Source organism: Leuresthes tenuis, unplaced genomic scaffold, assembly GCF_036924035.1.
Source record: "Leuresthes tenuis unplaced genomic scaffold, fLeuTen1.0.hap1 SCAF_1, whole genome shotgun sequence".
In the NCBI taxonomy this organism is placed as follows: Eukaryota; Metazoa; Chordata; class Actinopteri; order Atheriniformes; family Atherinopsidae; genus Leuresthes; species Leuresthes tenuis.
In genome coordinates, this window is record NW_027325355.1 from 17,911,623 (window position 1) to 17,933,242 (window position 21,620).

A 21,620-nucleotide genomic window follows, 5' to 3' on the forward strand; every position below is an offset into this window, starting at 1 on the left:
ATCACTTTGTTGAATTACCACAATTGGTACAATTTGGTAACCTATTGCATCCGATTAATTTATCTATGTTGTTGAAATCAAAAGGAAGACATTCAGGGTGGCTATCGGGGAAATTGGTCTTGTGAAAACGAAATCTGGCTATGACACATTTGTTATCAACCATAACGTTCCAGAAGTAAGGAAGAGGCAAAAAAAAGCTTTTAAGTGCAGCTGTGATATTTCCCCAACCCTCCTGTTACATTAACACATCAGAAAACATTTCGTCACGGATTTTTATCTTGCATTACTTTCCTCTTTTTTTTTTTTTTTTTTGCTCCACTGGCATGGTCTCCCTGAGCTGGCAGCTGTCCAATCAGAAAAAAATCCATTGAAATTTAAAACCAACTGCTATCAGGCTCCGTGCAATAATACCCTCATATTCTCTTTTAAATAATTGCAGGGCAAAGTAGGGAGAAAGCAGAATTATCTGTGTTATTCTCCAGAGCTGGTGAATAATTGGAGGACTGGGAGCACAGGTAAACGTTCCTCAAGGCAAAATAATGCTGCATGCAAATCATTTAGAATGCACATTAACATAAAGCAACTGCTTTTATTTCTATTTAACAGCAAAACGCGAGAACAAAAGACAGAAACAAAAGGACACTAAGTTGTTTTTTGTTCTGTCTTTACCACAGGATGAAAGTTTATTCTTCTCTTTGTGCTTTTGCCATGACATCTGAATCACGCTCACATTACAGGAGGACATTTCACTCCCCAACCGGGGATCTGAGGGCCCAATTAATATTCAATGCAAATATTACTCTCTGGTATCATAGCAACAAGGCCCACTGTGCGTCCACTGGTTGTGTAAAGCTGCTGGTGAGTTTCTGCAGGGAACGAAGGAGAGGGTTGAAGAGGGAAGAGACACACTCGCACACAACCCAATAACAGGTTGAAAATCTTTTTGAAAGCTTTAGCCATTTGAATATCACAATGCGCGAAGGCTACACATAGTTTTTCTTTTATTAGCCCATACCACAAATGTGTGAGCCAATCGTGAGGTAATTCACACGTGTGTAGTGTATGGAATATGCTTTTCCTCCAGGCACCATAATTAGAAGTCGCACTCTGAGATTGTTAATGCATTCATGTGTTGTAACATTCTGTCGAGATGTCTTTTTCAGCAGATAATTTTGGTGTTTGACTCTGCATGATTAACTTGCAAAAGTGTTGGTTTTGTAATACTACGGTGGTTGCAAAACGGGAACAGTTTCACTTTCTACCGTAGCCTCCAATTCTGCTTTGACTCTCCTGATCCCTAACCCTAACCCTAACCCAGTAGCTGGCTGGAGACTTAATTTTTAACTCGCTACACTTACCCAAATAGACATTCTGCGTTAGGTTTAAATTTAGCTCCTTTCAACTCGCTGTCAGTCTCACCTCAGTACGAAGAAGAGTGAGGAAAATAAAGCTGCATGTTGCTCCCTGCTAAGCATCAAACACTCATTGTGTTTTCTAATTTACCACACATCGTGTTTCTGAACACACCCATGGGCGTTCCACTCTTTTGGTGTGAATATAGCATATCCTTTACACAAATGCTTGTTCACTTTTCCTATGTAAAATTCCGTTAGAACGATCTGAGATCGCATTCTCCCTCACCACCGAATGGGCTATCAATCACTCATTAAAATCCTGAACCCAATCCCATACAGGACTCCGCAAAGCACCCCTGCCATTATAATATTTTGGCAAATGTCCTCCTCCATGAATAATTGAAGGAAGTTGAAGATTTAAAACGCACCTGAGGCAGTCTGGGCATTTGTCTTGATCTGAGAGAAGTTGGGTTTTTTTTGTTTTAATAGCTGCATTAGCAGCTTTTTTTAGTGCTATTGGCAAACATGCGCAACATATCAGGAGGAAGGCTAAAGACTTTATGGAACTTCTGGTAAAAACACATCATGAAAACTTAAGTTCAGAGAGGTTAATGTTGATCTTGCTGGCTGATTAGAAACCACCACACAGTGTTTTTATACAGTCAAATAGCCCTGAGCAATAATCAAGTTAGCTATCCACTGTATCAGAGTTTATATTTACATGCGATAGCCTCGAGGTACATCATTCCCAGAATAGCCATCATTCTGTAATGGTCATCATTATCCGATTGGTGTTAGGCAGACACGATACAGCAAAACAACAGAGAGTGATGATAGCATGTATTGCTCTTCTTTTTCTTTCTTTTTCAATCAGGAAAAGGGAGATTCTTCCGCTTCCGTCTCCCTGCCTTACCTCTCCTGGGCATCAGCAAGCAGTCTTTGCCCCAGGAGGACCCTGACGTCGTCATGGTTGACTCTCCTCGCCACAGCGATGGCTCAGTGGCTACCCGCGACTATCAACTCCCCACCACCCGCGAGAGCTGCAGTCCCTCTTACGCCAACGACACCCGTGCCCTCATCGGCCCCAGCCACTGCTCAACCCCTGTGTCTGGGCCTTTGGACCACTCATCACCCAAAGGCCCCTGGGACCGGATTTACCCTGATCAGGACATCGCTCAGACCCAACGCCAGAGCCAAGAGGGCACGCTTATTGCAGCTCCATCAATTCCGGGCCTTACTCCAACCGCCTCCAGAGAGAGTATGAGCAGTATTCGGAGAGCCTCCTCCGTGCATGACATTGAAGGCTTTGGGTCCAAGTCCAAGATAGCTTTCAGGGACAGGCATTCCAGTGAAGGTAAGAATCTCCTGCTCTACTGTAACCTTTTGAAACTTTCCAAAGATGTACTGCGCCAGTTTTATCTTACTGTACCCATTGTATGGGTAACGTTCTAGTTTAAGCTGTTCTACTCCGGTTTTTCAATGTTATCTTATGTCACTGTGCTGTTTTCTCTTCAGAGTGTGTACACTTTGTTTTCCCATTCAACTGCTCAAGAGGTATGATGCTTTTGAGCTCAGTATGAGCAGGGTTTTCTGTTATCAAAACTAGTATGCATCTAATTCATTAATTGGGAACCTGTATTGTAATAATGGGAGTGAAAGGGTGATGTTTCATTAATGAGAAGATTTTCTCAAATCTCAAGTACAAACTAACATAGGAAACCAGCTTAATTACAGTAGGATACCTTCGCTGTTTAACAACGTTTTTTATTCCAGAGACATATTTCTCTTTTCCTCAAACATTACTGGTAAACAACATTGGTTAAACCTGATAAATTTGCACAAAACCATTAAAAGTTGTGAGATGAATAAGTGCAAATATGCCATTTAGATATGGGCAGAACCTTTGCAGACAGTCTCAAAGGCACACACAGCTTGACCCCAGCTGACAAACTCTTTTTCTCTGACAGCTTTACAGCCCCCAATATGTAATGTTATGTAATGACCGTGTTATCTTATTAAAATCCCAGGAGTTTGGTCCTGTTACAGATGGTGAATCTAACTTTTTAAACTCGTGACAGACTATTTGTGAAACCTTTTAACTTGTTCGATAAAGTGCGAGTCGAGGAAAACTTGTGTCCAGGAAGACCTGCATATTAGCCGTTTCTTGAATTTTTAGAGGTATTTTTGTTTGTGACACATCATTAATTAAGCAGTGACATGTTTTTAATGTTTATTTCTATCAGTTTCTGTTTTACTCTAAAACTTATCTGAAGAGGAGAAACACAATCTTTACCCTTGAGTTGGTGTTGATTGCTTTGACTTAATCACTTCTTGCCAGGGGAGTGCCTCAGTGACAATTTTACCATTAAGAAGACATTTAAAACACTCATATATTCACCAGTGGAAGACTACTTGAACATTTACATTTAGATTGTAATGGTGAGCCAAGAAGAAGTCATACCAACACCTCAGTTTTACAGATATGTCTGCTTTTGAGCATTTTTTCATATGCTAAGATGTTGCAGCTAATGATTAAGATACATCCACAATGATGTTCATATATTATTAACAGCTAAATGTGATATATGACACCTTTGTAGATACAATTATTAAAGATTTTTTATTGTAAATTTGGTTGTATGGCTTACCGAAATCTCAAGGAAAAAGTGGTGTCCTAGTTCCCAAATGAGTTTTATAATGATTCACTAACTATATTGTGTTCCGTCTATCTTCACTGGAGTTTGAATTACTTATTAACATATTTGCCCTCATTTAGTTGAGGGCTGATTTACCCCTCACTGGTCTTGCTTCCTCCAGGCCAATCAGTCTATGCAGCCTAACTGCAATTCTCATTCAAATAGCTCAGTGTCTGACACAGTAATATGTCTACTTCAGTGTAATGAATTGTTCGTGGGGACAGTAGTGGCTGTTTAATGCTGGCACCCATTTATCATCACAGAAAACCAGAATCCTTCTCTCACCTCCACTCCCCTTCTCTTTTTCTTCCTCCGTCGTGTTGCTGCCATCACAGACAATGGCCGCAATATCAAAGGTAACCAACAGCAGCCTGCTGCATCTTGAGCTCATGAATTTTGGCACGCCTACTGGATAATACATATCTGACCTACAAAGCCTGCTTGTTGCATGAGTTTTCCACATGAAGGTTTATGTTGAATGCAAATGCCTTGGTGGATGACTGACAGCGTGTTTGGGCCAAAGCCACCAAAGAACGGCACAGCGCTGAAAGACTTGGTCTCAGTGTACATGACCCGCCCAACACTGTCACCCAGGGGAAGCCTCAGTAAAGAGAACACACTGACCTGTGCACGCGCTTGCATGAAGCAGCACTTTGTATCTCTCTCCTGCCTGTTATGCATTGAAGAAAATCAATGAAGCTTTATAAGATGATACCTCCCACTGTCTGTAACCTCTGCTTTCTTCAATGCAACCTCTGGATCCACGTTGCCGTATCTAAATGAAAGGAAACCTAACTACGTTTCCATTCAAAGTCTTTGCGCATTTTTCTCCCTTATTTGATGCAACTGAACAATAGCAGTTCTTATGCCGCTTGCCCGTAACAGAATTTATGGCTTTCTCACAACAAAATATGGTCACAGCTTCCCCAGAAGTCTTTTTTTGTTTACAATTTATGTAGTTTTTCCAGTAACTTGGAAAAAAGAAAAGCACAACTGGCCAGTGTTTCTTCTGTAATCTCACCATGACACAATACCATAATGTTAATGCTGTTTATACCCATGACCCTACAATCCAGCCAACCTTCCATAATTCCCCTGTACCTCCTATTTCTTCTCTCCCCTGGTTTGCTAGTATCGCGCTCCTGGATGGCTGGGGGTATGGCTTCAGCTTCTTTCTTTTAAGTTATTCTTTACGTCTGCTCTGATGCATTTTCTGACTGTGGCATGTATTGAAGCTGCGCATGCAATCGCTCATCCTCAGCTGTCTGTTTCTCTGTCCTTGACTTTCAATCACTGCACTGTTCTTGGTGAAAAGGGAGAAAAACAACGCAGCCCTCCTTTGCTGGCTCACACGACTGAATCAGCAATCCTCTTTTTCACTTTTTATCACTCTCATCGGGCCACATGTCAATGTGTGTGTGGTGCTGTCACATATTGTCAGTGTTGAATGATTCACATGCAGCCAGGGAGTTAATGTCTGCAATGTTAATCATGCTGTGAACTTGTAGAGGACTTTGCACAGTATTTGAAGGAAAAAACGTTTCAAATTCAGCACATTACTTCTGTTTAATTAAGAAGGGAGATGGCTTGACTAACTGTGTGAGGTTGTGTTCTTTAATTGTGCACTGAATTATTTCTTTTACCAACAGTGATCCAGATTATCATTTAATGAGAAACTTGAAAAGACCTGTTTATTCTCGATGGGTTGGTCAGAGAGTTTAGAGTTCGTATTTCAGTATCTGTTGTGTTATCAGTGTTTTGTTGTGGTTGAACTCACTCCAAAAGTAAGAGCCATTCCATCCTCACCACCCATGTTACAACAATCACAAATGAACACTATGGTGTTTTCTGATGATAACAGTTCACAGTCCCCATCAGAGTAACAATATAGCCCAACTATAAAACAACTTTTATCGATGATGTCCTCGCCGTTTTGCTCTCTGTTTCAGGGCCTCTCAGCCAGATCAAATCCAGCCTACTCGGCTCCACCTCCGACTCCAACCTCAATAAATATAGCACCATTAACAAGATTCCCCTCATCACACTCAACTTCTCTGAAGCAAACAATGAAAAGAAGTGCCCTTCTCCTCCGTCCTCTGAGAAGACCATCATTGCTCCAAAAGTCAAAGATCGCACGCACAATGTTACAGACAAGGTCACACAGGTAAGAACATGACAATGTGTTTGACAGTATTTTAGAATTCAAAGGTCCTGAATCTCTATGTTCAGAGGGAAATTAAATGCTCTCATGTCAATTAGTTCTTAATAGTTTATCTGTGACAACAAAGCTGCCTGTGGCACAAAAATATTTGACTTTTGACAACAGAAAGTCCTAATAAACATCACCTTTCTACAGCAGATGCTTATTGTCAAGCATGTAAAAAAACTATAGATATACCTATGGAATGATACTGATAAATTACTTTGACCAAATGAAACAAGTGCACTTTTTAATTCGACGGGTTTAAGCCTAGTCAGTACATACATTATGTTGCAATGCAAGGATTTCCCTCCTCTGCGCTTGTAGTGCTGATGCTGTGCAAACATGTAAAAAGCCCTATTAGCAAGGTCAGGAGCTGTTCCATATGTGTGCCACTGCTTTGCAAACAAAGGAGGTAAATGTTATTATGATACCTTTACTATTCTTTTCCCTCTTTTATAACTACATAAGGTTGCGCATCTGTTTATTGTGACGATTGTGACCTTGAGTGAAATATATAGATATTATGCAGCCACAATTCCTACTGTTTAGATGATAGAATGATGGCATGTAAACAAAAAGACACACTGACCACTAAATTGTAGGGTTAAGTTGACTTTAGAGTTTGTGAAGTCAAAATTTTGTTGGGGTGGCCGTGATACGGCGATCATCCACCAGCAGGATGGTTGGCGGATGAGTCACTACACCTCAACGTGCCAAAAAGCCCTCAGGCAAGACTGGGAAACCCATTGCTCCCAATGTGTAAAGGTGTGTAAGTGTGTGTGTGATGGGGAGAAAGTGCTATATGTACAGAACAGGAAGCAGTGTAATGCACTGTAAAGTGCTTTGCAGAACCTTGTCAAGGTTAAAAAGATGCTTTTCAAATGTGGACCTTTCATTCATTTGCAACTCATTTTATTTACAAGTTGACATCCATATTTTAAGGATTATGTCCATGTATCATTTAGGTATCTAGTACTGAATTATTTGTGAATCTACAAGGCAACCAGGGGATATTTTCTTACATTTTACAATGCATGAGTAAGACGGTAGGGCTTCGAATTCAGATGAACTTAACCTTTCATCCATTTCCAAAGCAGAGAAAGTAATAAATGGTTGGCAACAAACTGACAGGTGGCAAACAGATCAATTTCAGCTGAAACATAAAAAATAAAGATGTGTGGCCAGACTATGTCATATTTTAAAACATTTATGAAAAGAAAATGATAAAGAAAGTCAACTAAATTTGGCTCACAATGGAACTCTGTCGTTTATTTGAACTATTATTTGTTGGATTCAAACACCCTGCTGCCACCAAGCATCTATAGTGAGCAATTGCAGCTCACGCCTCACTTTTTGTAGTATGAATGTCCTAATAGACATACCTATTCTTTTAATGTAACCGTTGACTGCAGGTAAGATATAGAAAAAACTCTGTCAACCTTTGGTTTGTAAATTTGCTTATCAATGCCTCAAGTTTACCAAGGTACAACTTGAGAGGGGTCATAGGGAGGCATCTATAAAACCTAATTTCTTTTTAACTATTGTATCCTTTTCAAAAATACCACCAGTTTACTTATCAGAGAGAGGGACTCTATCTAGTGATACTATAATGACTTGTAGGAAAAATGTATTCCCAAGGTATTTCATGAGTCAAGTCTAATGGAACCAGTGTGGTTTGAAACCAGCATCTTAGTAGTCATCAGCAGTATTGCCCTTTAAAGCACATACATTGGACACTGAATGCCTGCTTGGCGTCATTGGTATATAGTTTGGAACATTTTTAGGGAATCATCCAAATTAGGTGTCACCAATAAAATACATTTGTCTTTAAATAAGATCCTTCAATCATAAGCTTCAGAATTTAATTGTGTTTTTCAATCAAATAAACACAGAAAAATTATTCAAAACTTAATGGGCGCTTGCTTTCTTTTATTATTAATTTGTTTCACCGGTCAAGTGTTGACAGCCTGACGTGGCGCAGACTGGAATGCAGAAACACTGGCTTTGATCATGACGTTCATTGTGGTATCATTTACCAGCATCACAAGTCAGATATGCACAGATTGAGTGGTCGATGAAGTCAGCAGATTGCCTCCGCACACCCATCTGTCCTCTGTGTGCCTCAGGATAATGAATTGAAACACAAGGGGTCTGATATGTAAAAACAGCACAGGTGTCTATCACTTGCGGTGGATAATCAGGGATACTCTTACAGCTGCCAGACACCAACCAGAGCTCAGGCCAAAAATTCTAAAGTTACAGTCAGTGATAGAGGTCATTGCCACCATCCTTGCAAGGGCTGAGAAGAAGCACCAGGGACTATAAGGTAATGTCGTCCCAGGGGTAAATTGAAGCTACCACAAACCCCTGATTAGGTCTTGGTTTTGCATTTTGTCTGTTAATGTGTAACGGATAGAGGCCACATAAATTGACCCCTGTCTGCACTTGAAGACAAGTTCAGCTGATGGCCTCAGATAGTAGCCAGAGGCACTGATTTACACTGAGCAATCAATGCAGTATTACACTCAAAATTACTCAACAGCAAGGAGACGGCTTAATCTGTAACATGTGACAAATGGACATGGATTTTAGAACTTTAGTTTCTATGTTGTTCCAGTGATTACAGGATCAGCATGTAGCGGTAATGCCTGTGCTTTGATTCCAGCTAAAATTTCATCCGCTTTCACATACTCTAAACCCACTTTAGTGTCTACTTTGTAGAGTCCTTCAGTATTCTATTGTGTTCACTGTGTTGAGGAATTTCTAGAGGGCTGGGTAGCCGGCTACATTTCAGACAATGTCTGTATGCAGCGGTGCTTCATAATTATGTGCCGGGTATTCACAGTTACATGTCATGCAAACAAATGCCGACAGGATATGTACACAGCCTGTCTGAGGTAATTAATAGCACAAGTTTGTTGTTTTTTCTCGAGAACATGTTGTTTGCTAAATCTCTCCCCACAACACTGACATAAAACTTAATTCAAATATGTGGCTGTAACCATATAATCATCTTCAATTTACCAAGAATCAATTAGTACACACGGAAAGCATATGAATAGGGGAAATGTTTTGGGTTGATTTTCCTTTAGAGCCACAGCCACTTGCATCCATTGCTGCAAATATTTCAAAGCTACATTTTAACTTACTGTTGATAAAGATTCTCAGTCATCCATGGTAATCATAAAATGATTTTAACTCACTATTAACATATCATTGCTGCACATGACTGATTTCCTCAAACTCCTTCATCTCAGGCAGAAAAAGAAATCTATTAACTCTCTGGGGTTTTATTTGTTCACCAGGGCTGCTTAATAGGAAGGAAACCATCACAACAAACTGCAAAGCTTTAGGAAGATAATGCCTGTTAGCTACCATTAGCACATTCCTTCAGCTCAATAGCTCCTGGCTTCACTTTGCAATGCTTGACGGTCTATATCAACATTTTTCATGATGGTCTACGTCTACCTTTTGTGTGCCAGGTGAGGAGTACGCATAGCAACAAAATCGCAAATGAAAAACTTTAAAAATTTAAATTTTGAACAATGCTAAACAGTGGCTGACTCCTTGCATAGTGGACAAAATAGTGAATATTTAAACAGGTTGTGAGTGAGCATATGATATTTTACACAGACTGTAATCTTAATAACTGCTTGCTGTAAAGTATTTAACAATGTAATAGTAGAAAATATATAAGCCCTTGGGGGACTGCAGTCCCCATCTTCCACAGTTTAGGCCTGTAAACAGATCTCCAGACATCTTACTGTGAAGAGCACATGACAGCAGATGTCTTGAAACAAATTCCAAACTCCTGTGTTCATCTGAGGCTACGATCAAGGCTCTGAACAGTCATGCTCTCTGCTGGCCTTGGCTGCCTCACGGCTACCACAGGCAGATGGAGGGTTCACCAAGGAAACTGGTCAACTAAGACAGAAAGCTGGCTTATATCTCACATTTTGTTTCTTGTATTTTGAACATCTCAGTGCACATGGCTTATTCCTGCAGGAGGCTCAGATGTCCGCAGCTCTCATTGACGCATCAATAGAAGTTTTTTTGGGATCATCTGACATTGAATTTGGAATTTAATGATGTACACAACCTAATGAACGACAAAAAACATGAGACCACGTTAGTGTTGACAGAGCAGACCAAAAATATCCAGGAAAGTAAGCTCTTTGTCATTTGCATATTGTCTGAAGCCAAGCCAAACACTGAGAAAGAGTTCCATTATCCCACAAGAGAGTGCATTTCCACCCAGCTACAGTAGGTATGATAAATAATTAAAATTGGATATTTTATTCAGAAACAGATTGGCTACAACACCATAAGGTAGAACTGTCATTCTGCCAACCAACTGACTCCTCCCAGGCTTCCGAGCAGCGTAACGGATAAAGTATCCATACAGGCTGAGGACTGTTGGAGTACTGCAGGGTTACTATGTCGTCTGTATCATCACTATTGTTCATAAACTGCAGGATGCTGTCGCTGTACAGTGTCTGGCCTGGAATTTATCAGCTTATCTTTTGGACCTCATTCGAAGACATGTCACACTTAATCAGCTTTAGAAAACGGATATCTGAGCACAGTCATTTAAAAGTCAACAACAAATACACACTGAGTTCGGACCACAATGAAAACAAGCATTTTAAACACCCACGTTTCATGAAGTATCAGTGTGATGAATAATAGAACAGATTCCCTTTGTCTGTCCTTTGGTTTCTGATCAATTTCAAAGGTCATTCCATATCAGAGGTTAATAGCATTTGACCCCTCCGACCGCGCTGAAGGAAGGACTTCATAATAACCAATTCAGTTATTAACACTGCACCTTTTTGTGCTATACATCATCTCTTCCTTAGGCCTCCGTTCTAGAGATTATGAAGGTGACCAGGGCTGAGATAAGCAGACATGCAAAAATGATGAATACCAAAAGAGAGTCATCCCTCCTGTTTCATTCTCTGGCTCACTCACACATAGTAATCATCACTCCGTCCTTGCAGTCTTTGCACTTTACCTTCCTCCTCTTCTCTTTGCATTCCTCCTTGCGATTTCCATAATCAGTGGTAGAAGAGTGAGAATTCTAGTCAGTTTTGGGCTGAACACTTGGCTGAACGGACGCGTCCTCTACCTGCACCTATAGTTACCTTGAAGTCATTGAGACTCTTATCTGCAATGGTATTATTGATGTTAAACACTATCAGGGTATATATGGTAACTACAATAACAGAGATAATAATATTGACATTCAGGCTGCCTGGAACAGATTAAATCTTCATCCTCAGGACAACACTTTGAAATTTTATGCATGATATTATTTCAAACTACAATCTTAAGATTTTGTGACACTTTAGGAATCATGGCCCTGAAGCAGCCTGCTCAATTAAGGCTTTATTTCCTTTAACATATTGTTAACATTTCAGTTACAATTACCCCAGAGCCATTCTTTATCCTTCACTGAACACAAAGATTTTTGTGAGGGAAATCATGCCTTGAGTAATCGCCTCCACGGGATCATATTTTTCTTGCCAGATGATGTTGAACTCCATTAGGATTGTACATTAACAAATTCAGACCTTTCATCCTTACTCAAACCAATCTTCAGTCATGTGACATATTGCAGTTCCCCTTATTGACAGGCATGACTATGTAAAGGCACAGATGTCCAAATGCAATTGGACAGCGTACATTGTGTAGTGAAGTTTGAGGTCACCTTTACTTTGTGCAAACATTGATCTCAAAAGATTTGGTATCACACCTTCACAAAGTTCAAAAGTTATTGTTAAATGCTCTAATCTGTTATTAAGAAACTAAAAGTGGTCAAAATTTGTTAAAACACTATTAGAGTAAATTAATTATATCTCTGTGTTCTTCCGTAGGTTCTTTCTCTGGGTGCAGACGTTCTGCCTGAGTACAAACTGCAGACGCCACGTATAGATAAGTGGACCATCCTCCATTACAGTCCCTTCAAAGCAGTATGGGACTGGCTGATCCTGCTGCTGGTCATCTACACAGCTATTTTCACACCTTACTCTGCTGCCTTCCTCCTCAATGACATCGAGGAGCAGAGGAGGCGGGAGTGTGGCTACTCCTGCTCTCCACTAAATGTGGTGGATCTGATAGTTGACATTATGTTCATTGTGGACATCCTTATAAACTTCAGGACCACTTACGTCAATGCCAATGAGGAAGTGGTTAGCCACCCGGCCAAGATTGCCATCCACTACTTTAAAGGCTGGTTCCTCATAGACATGGTGGCAGCCATCCCATTTGACCTGCTCATCTTTGGCTCAGGATCAGATGAGGTAAGAAGTGTATGCTTCAATCCTTTTCATATATTTTAGCCAATGATTGCAAGCAGATGATTTGCAGGTATCCAGACTCTTATCATGTTCGTATCTAAGTCTGAGAGTGCAGTTTCTTTTTGCAAAGTATTGTCTTTTCCAGGGAATGTGAAACCCCCTAGAGGAGGAGTGGTGTCCCCAGTGACATTTTTAAGGGTGCTCTGCAAATTTTTATGTAACCACTACAAGTGCCTCAAGTTGAAAATCTCAAAGTGTTGATTTTCTGGCATCCACATGGTCCATGATCCAAACGGTCGTTTGGTGAAAAGAAAAATATATAAATATTTTCTGTCCAAGTTAAATCTTTAAAGGGCACTCACTGAAATACTTTGGAAAGGTTTCAACCCTTGGATGTTAATGGGAGCTTGATTTTTTTTATTTTGACTGCTTCTGGCTCATTTGTGGTCATCACCTATTGTGAAGTAGTCTGACCTTTGCTGATTGGCTGGAGAAAGTCACGTGACTTCTTACACTTCTATTGCCATGGCATGTGGCAGTTCCATTTGTTAAGAACGCACAAGTGATCAAATATGGTAACTTGTACATAAAGGGTTAAACTCATAATATGCCAGACAAAAAAATGCCATGACACTGAATATTGCTGGTGAGTTTTAGGCTTCATCACCATATGAGTTACATTTCTTAACGAAATGTGGGAAAATGGCTCCCAAGGTTCTTCCAGTTCAGGTTTTTGCAGTGTGCAACTTTGCCATTAGATGTCACTGCATCGTACACGCAGCTCCTTTAAGTCTCATGGGAGCTAGACCAAAAGCAAACACAAATGAGATTTAAGAGACTCTATAACAGTTGGAGGGCATAATGACTGGTCAGAGATGGGATGACAGGATCAGAGCAAGCAAGCAGGCCTACAGGCAGTGGTAGCAATAGCAGCAATACTGAAGCACAGAGAACACGGGGCAAAATGAAAACGCAGGAATGCACACAGAACTAAGAAAACCAACTGTCCTCTGATAAGATGTGAGAAATCCAGGGAGGATATACTGCCAGAGATGAGCTGATGGGGTGCTGCCCAAGAGTGGAGATGCCACGCCCACCATCACACACACCGAGACAGACAGGTGAAGACAGGCAGTAATCATTACATTATGTTATCATGAAACAGATTTCAGTTCACCTTGCGCAGAGCATCAGTATTTATCATGGAAACCCTTCAAAATATCACAGCCATCCACTATATATCAGTAAAGTTAAGAAAGCACACTTATTTATGTCTTTTGCTCACATCTCAAAGCTGCAGAGAATCTGTCTATCCTTGGTTACCCCTGGTTTATCATGTGAGGGCACAGCTCCAGCAGGGATGTTTCTTAGCTGTTTTCTCAAAGGCTTCGACTCTTAAACCAATCTGACGCTCAGCTGTCAGTTCTGCTTTCCCTCTGCTCTCTTTTAATCTAAGCCAGACTGCAGGGCTCCAGGCAGTCCAAATCAGTTAAAAAAAGGTCCCAGCTTTCCCAACAACTCTGCTTGCGACAAACTATTTTGTTCATGAAGGTCTGAGGGAGTTTGCTTACCAAATAATCTAATTCACAGAGTATATAGCCGAGAGAGTGTAAAAACAAGTGAGAAACCTAGAACGTTATCTCAGTAGAGAAGGCACAAAATAAGTTGTGTACTGCACCAGGGAATATCACCAACTCAAATGTCAACATCTTGATAAAACATTAAACGTACTTCAGAGTGAACATTTGTAGATGATTTACACGGCAAACCCAAAATCATAAGCAGGCATGAAACAATTGTGTCAAATGTTTTTTCTTTGTATTGATTGGTGTTGGATTTTCATCGTGTTTTAATCAGAGGCTCAGACCCAGTTAAGCATTTATGAAAAACAAAACAAGGTTTTTTCCAACATCTTGTTACACAAGTAAATCAAAAATTAGGTAGCTTAAATACTGCTGGCCTTTGCATTTCCCGCCAAAGATCCCGACACAAATCAATGGTTTTAGTGTCGATGCAAAAGTCAGCTGTGTCTGAAAGATGCCCAAGTCAGGTTTCTGATATTCTCCTGTTACTTCCTGGATGTGCACTTGTTAGGATGTTGAAACAAATTGGTTGTTTTTACCTTGGGATCAGTGGCTTATCTCTGTTAAGCTAAAGGTAGTGGCTTGATTCTCTTCTACCAAAAATAAAAAAGTGAATGTGTTGTCATGACCAAAACTTTTTCTGCAACCAGGACTGCTTCTGTTTCTGCAGTTTTGGATGAAAATGGTAATGAGGAGTCAGCAGAACAACTGCATCTGTGTGTCAACCCTATGAAGATATAATGAGCACATGCTAAAGGAGAGAGTTTTATTTCTTTGGCTGTTGAAGTTAAAGTCAGAAAATCACAAAATCTGAGGTATATGGTGTCGAAGACCCAAATGTGAAACAGCAGCAGTGTGGCTACAGAGGCAACGAGTGAATGGCTAAAGTGGTTATTGAGAAAATAAACAATAAGCGCAGCTGAGCCGGAAAACCGAGAAATAAATGTAAGACACAGACGACAAAAACAACACAAGGGAAAATCCAGAGCGGCAAAGAAACCAGAAAAACAGGAACGAGGAGAATAGTAATGATGGCAGTAACAGCAAGGATCTGACAACTACTGCAATGAACTAAGAGGAATGTGTGTGTGTGTATATGTGTATATATATATATATATATATATATATGTATATATATATATATATATATATATATACACACACACACACACACATACACTTACACATACACACACACACACACACACACACACACATACACATATGTACTGAGGGGAACTGATGAGGAAGTGACTGCAGCTGTGGCTGATTGAGCCGGAGACAGGTGTGGAAATGGAGCTGACAACCAAACAGGGAAACTGAGGCTAGATCTAAACTCTTTACTGAAAGCAGGGAAATAGTATGCAAGCTAAGAACATCAAACCAAAAGACAAAACAATTAAAACACAAACTCAAATGGCAGGAAAAACAACACAAAAAACACGGATCATGACAGGATGAGACGGGTTCAAAGCACTGAGTGCACACTGACCAACAATGTGAATGAACTGGTTAATGATACAATCGGCAAAAGATTTAAATTAAGACAATTAGAGTTATTGTTAATGATATGTTTGAGCTAATTTCAACTAATCCTGATTTACAATTCAGTGCAGAAGTCTTGAGCCACCCCCTCTTTCTTTATTTTTTGCTTCCGTGGAGTTTCCTGTAATCGTGTGGTCTTGAACAATAATCCTCCAGGTTTTCTGAGGGTGTTTCAGATTTTTTTGTTTTCAGGTCAGTCCTTGCTCCTGACCCTTTTCAGAGGAATGCTTTTTATGCTGTATGAATCATTCAGGCACAAAAAAGAGCACCTAACTAAAGGGACAAAACCAGCGTTGTTTGGCCAAAGATAAAACAGACATCTCAACATGAGAAGTTTTGAGGAAGAAGAAGTGGCAAGCCTATAAAACTGTCTGTAGCAGATGAACAGCTTCTAAAAGTGATGTCCTTTAGAAATATTAAATAATCTAGTAATGATCTTATTCAGGACCCAGGATGCTTTTTTTGTTTGTTTTGTTTTGTTTTTTCCCAAAATTACATCAGAAATGGTTTCCTTGGAAGAGTGGCTGTTAGCTATTCTTGATATTGGGAAATGTGGAGAAAAGGCTGAGGTATGCCAAATGACACAAGAACCACTCTGAAAATCAGTGGCAGTAGGTCTTATGAAGTGTGTGATCCTCCCCAAAGCCCAGACGTCAACATTATTGAATGAAGAAGCATGAATATGTGGTTCGATCCAGCCTCTTACTTTTATTTTCAAAGCAAGGCATAACAAATGCATATGCAAGGCAGTTTAATAAAATGTCAGATGCAGCAGTACATGTTGTAAGACCTTACTCAACACACTCAAAGCACATCCTGCTGGTTTGCTGAGTCTTTATTTACCATTAGGTATGCGTTCCCCATAGGGGGTCTGTGGCCAGAGGCCTGTCGTGAGTGGCAGTTGGAGAAAAAAGAGCAGACAGCTGAGCAACGCCATGGCATGATGTACGTCCTCATCACACAGCTAGATGTCTAGTGCCGTGACAGAATGTGTGTTCCCGTTACAACTTGTGTCCAAAGCACACTGTCAAGATGAAGAAACTGACAAAACGTCGTATTTTTAGCAACTCCAGTCTCCACCACGAACTGAAAATAACACATCATCTACAGTTTTACAGTGTGTTATTTTAGCTTTTTAATACAGCAGCTTGGACTATTTTTAGATGTAATCTAATGCATTTTTGTTGCCTGGAAACCTTATCTGACAATATGCTAAGTTTTTCTTATTTTTCTTGATGCTTTCATTAGAAGCATAGCAGCAAAAGTTGAAGCCTCTTGTGAGAGAATATCCTCCGACAGTCGGTGCAGGACTGCAGCTCTGCAGGCTGGCATGGAAAGAAATTGTGTGGTGCTGTATTTACCTACAGGAGTCATTTGAACCCCAGCCTCATTTTCATGTTGTGTTCCTGTCCAGATCAGATTAGGTCATTTGCATATCAGCATGTGAGCAGAGTTCACCATTGAGGTACTTGCAAACAGTGGAGGTTTACCATGAAAATGAAACCTAAACCAGAATTTTGGTTGGCACGTTTAGCTCAAAATGTAGGTTTTCTGAATAATAGTCTAAAGTAAGAAGTCTCTCTCAGAGCTGAGTCATAAATTCCCATAAACATTCAACCTCTAAAGTGTCTTTTATTTACAGTCACGGAGGAAGCTCTACCATCTTGATTATGCCATTGATCCTCACTGATTGAATCTTATTCATGGGAGAGACAGCTAGTTATGCTCTCAAATATCAAAATGAACCTCTCAGCCCAAATTGAGGCAGTTTAACAAATCCCCTCCCTATTTCTGGCAGATGCCTTGTTGCACTGTCATTCAAATCAAATTAGGCTCATTTGATTAATTGTTTCCTCCCAGACGGTCTTTGTCAGCATGCTTTGCCTTTGGTTAAAGCAGACTGTCCTGACAAGCACTCCAACATTCTGCTTAAAAAACCTTGCTGCAGCAGCTTAACAAAACGAAGAGGAATGAGGAGGCAGGTTCATTATAACAGGCAGCCCCCTCAATCTCACTCTTGGCCTGTGTCTGCTCTGCCTGTGTGGTTCACACAGACAGACTAGACACAGATTTGTGATTTACATCTTTGTGGAACTCTTTGCTCAGACACTACCATAGTCGTGTGGGATATGTTTGCTCTTTTTTTAACATCAGGTGATAAGCAGAGCCGCTGGCCTGCTTGTTCTGTGACAGGCACAGCTCTAGTGTATGAAGGGAATACGACCACTAATATGTTCTCACAACAAATGGGCCGAAATGACTGAGTCAGAATTAACTATAAGCTTTATCGTTAACTTAAGAAGTTTTTAACAAAATCTACAAAGTAGAGAGGGTGTTTGCCTCCCAAACCCAACTGGGAGTTAATTCCAATGGAGAGGAGCCTGATAGCTGAAGAATCTGCCTCCCACTCTAACTGTCGAAGTTCTTGGAACAGTAAGTCAGCCTGCAGTCTGACAGAAAAGTGCTCTACTGGGATAATGAGGTCTTTAAGATCTGATGGAGCTTGCTTTCGAGGAACTTTATTTCTCAGGAGACGGAATTTAAAATCTATTCTGGATTTTATGTGAAGCCAAAACAGAGCCTCGGGGCTGAGGTAAGGTGGTCCTGGTGACTTAATTTACGAGTTAAAGGACACATCCTGGTCAAATATAACTAAAGTAACTATATGGTTAAATAGTATATTAGTCATGCAGGCATCCGTGTCTTTAAGACACGCTTGTAATATAACTAAGTGACTGGATTTCTCTTTGTGAGAATTTACTAGAAATGCCTTCATTTTCATGGCATTGTGACTTCTGAAACACCAACACATTTCAGCTTGCTGGCTTTCTTCAGGGAGTCAAACAGATTGATTGGAGTCCCAGGTGCTTTTCTAGAGGAATTCTACCAATAGGAATTCTCCACCTGTAATGGAATCAGTAGTACTCCTCCCACCTGTGGTCACAAAATATCCAGGTCTGAGTGTGGAGTTGGATTTTACTGATTTTACTGTCTTTTTGTAAACAATTATCACATCGGTTTCTTTGTTTATAAATGCATCAATTAATAATTATGGTGATAATTCATTAAGATAGCCCTAGTCCTTTTTGACTAATGTTGTGTGTCAAATGATGTCATCCACTGCTGCTTTAATGCACTAATTTTCAGAAGCACTTCTGATGGAAAATCTCAGGTGGAGAATTCCTATTGGTGGAATTCCACTAGAAAAGGACCACTAGAAAAAGCTGGTGTTTCAGAAGTCACTACAACGATGTCATGAAAATACAGGCATTCTGAAAAAAAAAAGTTTATGCTACCTCATCCAAAGAGCACCTCAAATGAATTTCATGATGAATCCAGGAAGTGCTGCTCCACAAACAATTGAACTAACTGAACAGAAATTCGACAGTAGGGATTACACAAGTGCTTTCAGAGCAGATTTTGCGACTGAAAGCTTCCACACTTCTTGTTATATTTTTGTTTTAATTTGGTAGTTTTTATTCACAATATTTGATTGTTACTGTTTCAGATATAGAGACTTTTATCAATGTTGAAAAAAAATATGGCAAGGATTTAGACTATGGGCAATGGATCCCTCAGTCTATCTCTGCTGCCGGAGGCCTCTTGGCAGCCTATAAGAGCAGTCCAAACGTTCCCAGAAGAAGAGCAACTTAACTAGAGAGAAAAAAGAGAAGTGTTTAAGCTAGTTCTGCTTGGACCCTTTGGTCATTTTTTTTTTACCCAGCCCTCTTTGCAGTATTGTCAATTTGCGGGAGAATGGAGTGGACGTGGGTGACCTGATGGAGAGCTTAAATTTGACGGGTGGGCTGCATTCTGCACTGATGGAGCACAGAACTCCTATAAGATGAAGAGAGAAGAGTCAAATGACTAATGATATTGATCTCAGTTCATGTTTTTGACTGCTTACAGTTACAAATACATGAAATGCGTTTTTGTTATAGTTAATTTTTAACAGATAAAACAGCGTTACCTTAATTCCACCGGCATGTTATTAACTTCCCCATATGAGGAAGAAATATGGATATCCTGCACTGCAGTATGTGAGACCACGTGTTCTGGCTTCTCCTACTTCCTTATTCCTAGCTGATAAAAATAAGATAAAAAAATGGTTGGCTTTTGTCTCTTTTCATGCGTGTGTGACTTCCTTCGTGGCACTTTTTTTTTTTCTTTCATTGTACAATTCTATACTGCGTGATGAAAAATAACAAGATTGTTGAATATTGTCACAGGATTAGGGAGCCCAAACTGCGTTGACTCATGTGAAAACTTCTGCAAAACTGCCAGAAGCCCAGGTTTTTCATCAACATTGTACTGTGCGGGCACATCACACAGCGCCTGCGTGCTGTGTCATCTGTGCAGGTCACTCCAAGTCAGCTGCACTACACCTAAGGCAGCGCACGCTCACAGATGCTGTCCACTGGATAATTTAGGGCTCATCTGTTTCCGTACGATTCATTCACTGTTCACTGAGTTGTGAGTGACAGGGTGCGCTGGCCGACTGCACTGCAGTGAACGATGGCCGTGATTTGAGGGTGAGATTGGGAAGACGCTGGCTCTGTAATGGAACCATCAGAAGCAGCCAGAGTGCTACTTCGCCGCATGACTGTGACACACTCGCCCTTATGAGTCAGCCTTTTGAAAAAGAAAAAAGATTAATGGATGCATTTCAGCCGTTTTCCTGCTTTAAGCATTTATTTCCTAGTTTGAGTTTGTTATAATCTGTGTCATTATATGTCATATTTACTCTGGCGTATACAAGAGGTGTAATTAAGCAAACATAGATGTGAGGAAGAACTATTACTGCAGGAGGCTGTGGATTACTGATTTCCCCAAGGATATTAGAGTAATTGCCAGGCGTGATAGGGAGTGGTTTGGACCAATTAGTTCTCTTTCTTATTGTGCTTACAGATTGCATGTAACTAATAGATTGGGACTTGTGTATTGGCTATACAGTATCACCCCTTTACCTCCCATTATCTATGTGCTATTTAGCGAGACTGGAGGAATCAAGAAGGATCAGGATTAATGTACTTTGAATTTAAAAGCGCATAAGATAGCTTGTGTACATTCATTGCAATGTAAGCATGTTAGTCTGTTCTTGTCTGCTTTCTGTGTGTAAGTGTGTGGGTGCATGTGTGCACACTGATTCTGCAGGGCTGTTTAAACCATGGTTTTCTGCCTAATAGCTGGCTTCGAGGCTTTGATGAGAGCTCCAAGCTGCCAATATTTTTCATGCTAATTTTGCCTCCGTCATATGCTTTATTAAAAAGTGCTTCATCATATGCCAAGAAATGAATCACTAAAATAACCCCTTTCACTTTCACATACGCTTATTTTCATGCCAGTTGGTTTGACTCAAAGCCATATCCATTCTGACTTTCATCATGGGCAGAGTCACAGGCAGCCATGTCTTAGTGTAGTATGCCCGAACAATGAGGGACACTTAGGCCTTGGAAGATCTGTTTACACCCACATGAACGCTCCTGGAGTGTGGTGTGTGAATAACATTAAGCATTTTTTAGGAATCATGTGTTTTTTAATCTCTAACAACAAGCTGATCTTCCTTATGCCCCTGATCCAACCCTTGCTGCAAGAAGATGACTAATGAAAATAATCAGAATAGAATTGAACCATCAGGGTACGTGACACAAATAGCCCTAAAGGGAATGCCTTAATCTTGTATTTTCCTTTGTTTTCTAGACCACCACTCTGATCGGTCTGCTGAAGACGGCCCGTTTGCTACGACTGGTACGGGTCGCCCGCAAGCTGGACCGCTACTCAGAGTACGGTGCCGCCGTCCTCATGCTGCTCATGTGTATCTTCGCCCTCATCGCCCATTGGTTAGCCTGCATCTGGTATGCAATTGGCAATGTTGAGAAGCCTTACCTGGAGCATAAGATAGGCTGGCTGGACAATCTGGGGGTGTCAATAGGTACGTG

General features: G+C 40.5%; 1 protein-coding gene across 3 annotated transcripts in view; it reads left to right on the top strand.

The window, feature by feature from the left end:
• LOC140307624 (voltage-gated inwardly rectifying potassium channel KCNH7-like) overlaps nt 1-21,620 on the top strand; it is a 75,885-nt gene that overhangs the window by 32,228 nt on the left and 22,037 nt on the right. For 2 of the 3 annotated variants that reach the window (XM_072386627.1, XM_072386701.1), the window contains exons 4-8: nt 2,230-2,709; nt 4,387-4,407; nt 6,001-6,215; nt 12,131-12,556; nt 21,382-21,613. In XM_072386627.1, the coding sequence (XP_072242728.1) occupies nt 2,230-2,709; nt 4,387-4,407; nt 6,001-6,215; nt 12,131-12,556; nt 21,382-21,613 (1,374 nt within the window). The remainder of the gene's footprint in view (nt 1-2,229; nt 2,710-4,386; nt 4,408-6,000; nt 6,216-12,130; nt 12,557-21,381; nt 21,614-21,620) is intronic. The other variant, XM_072386776.1, reaches the window with a different exon arrangement.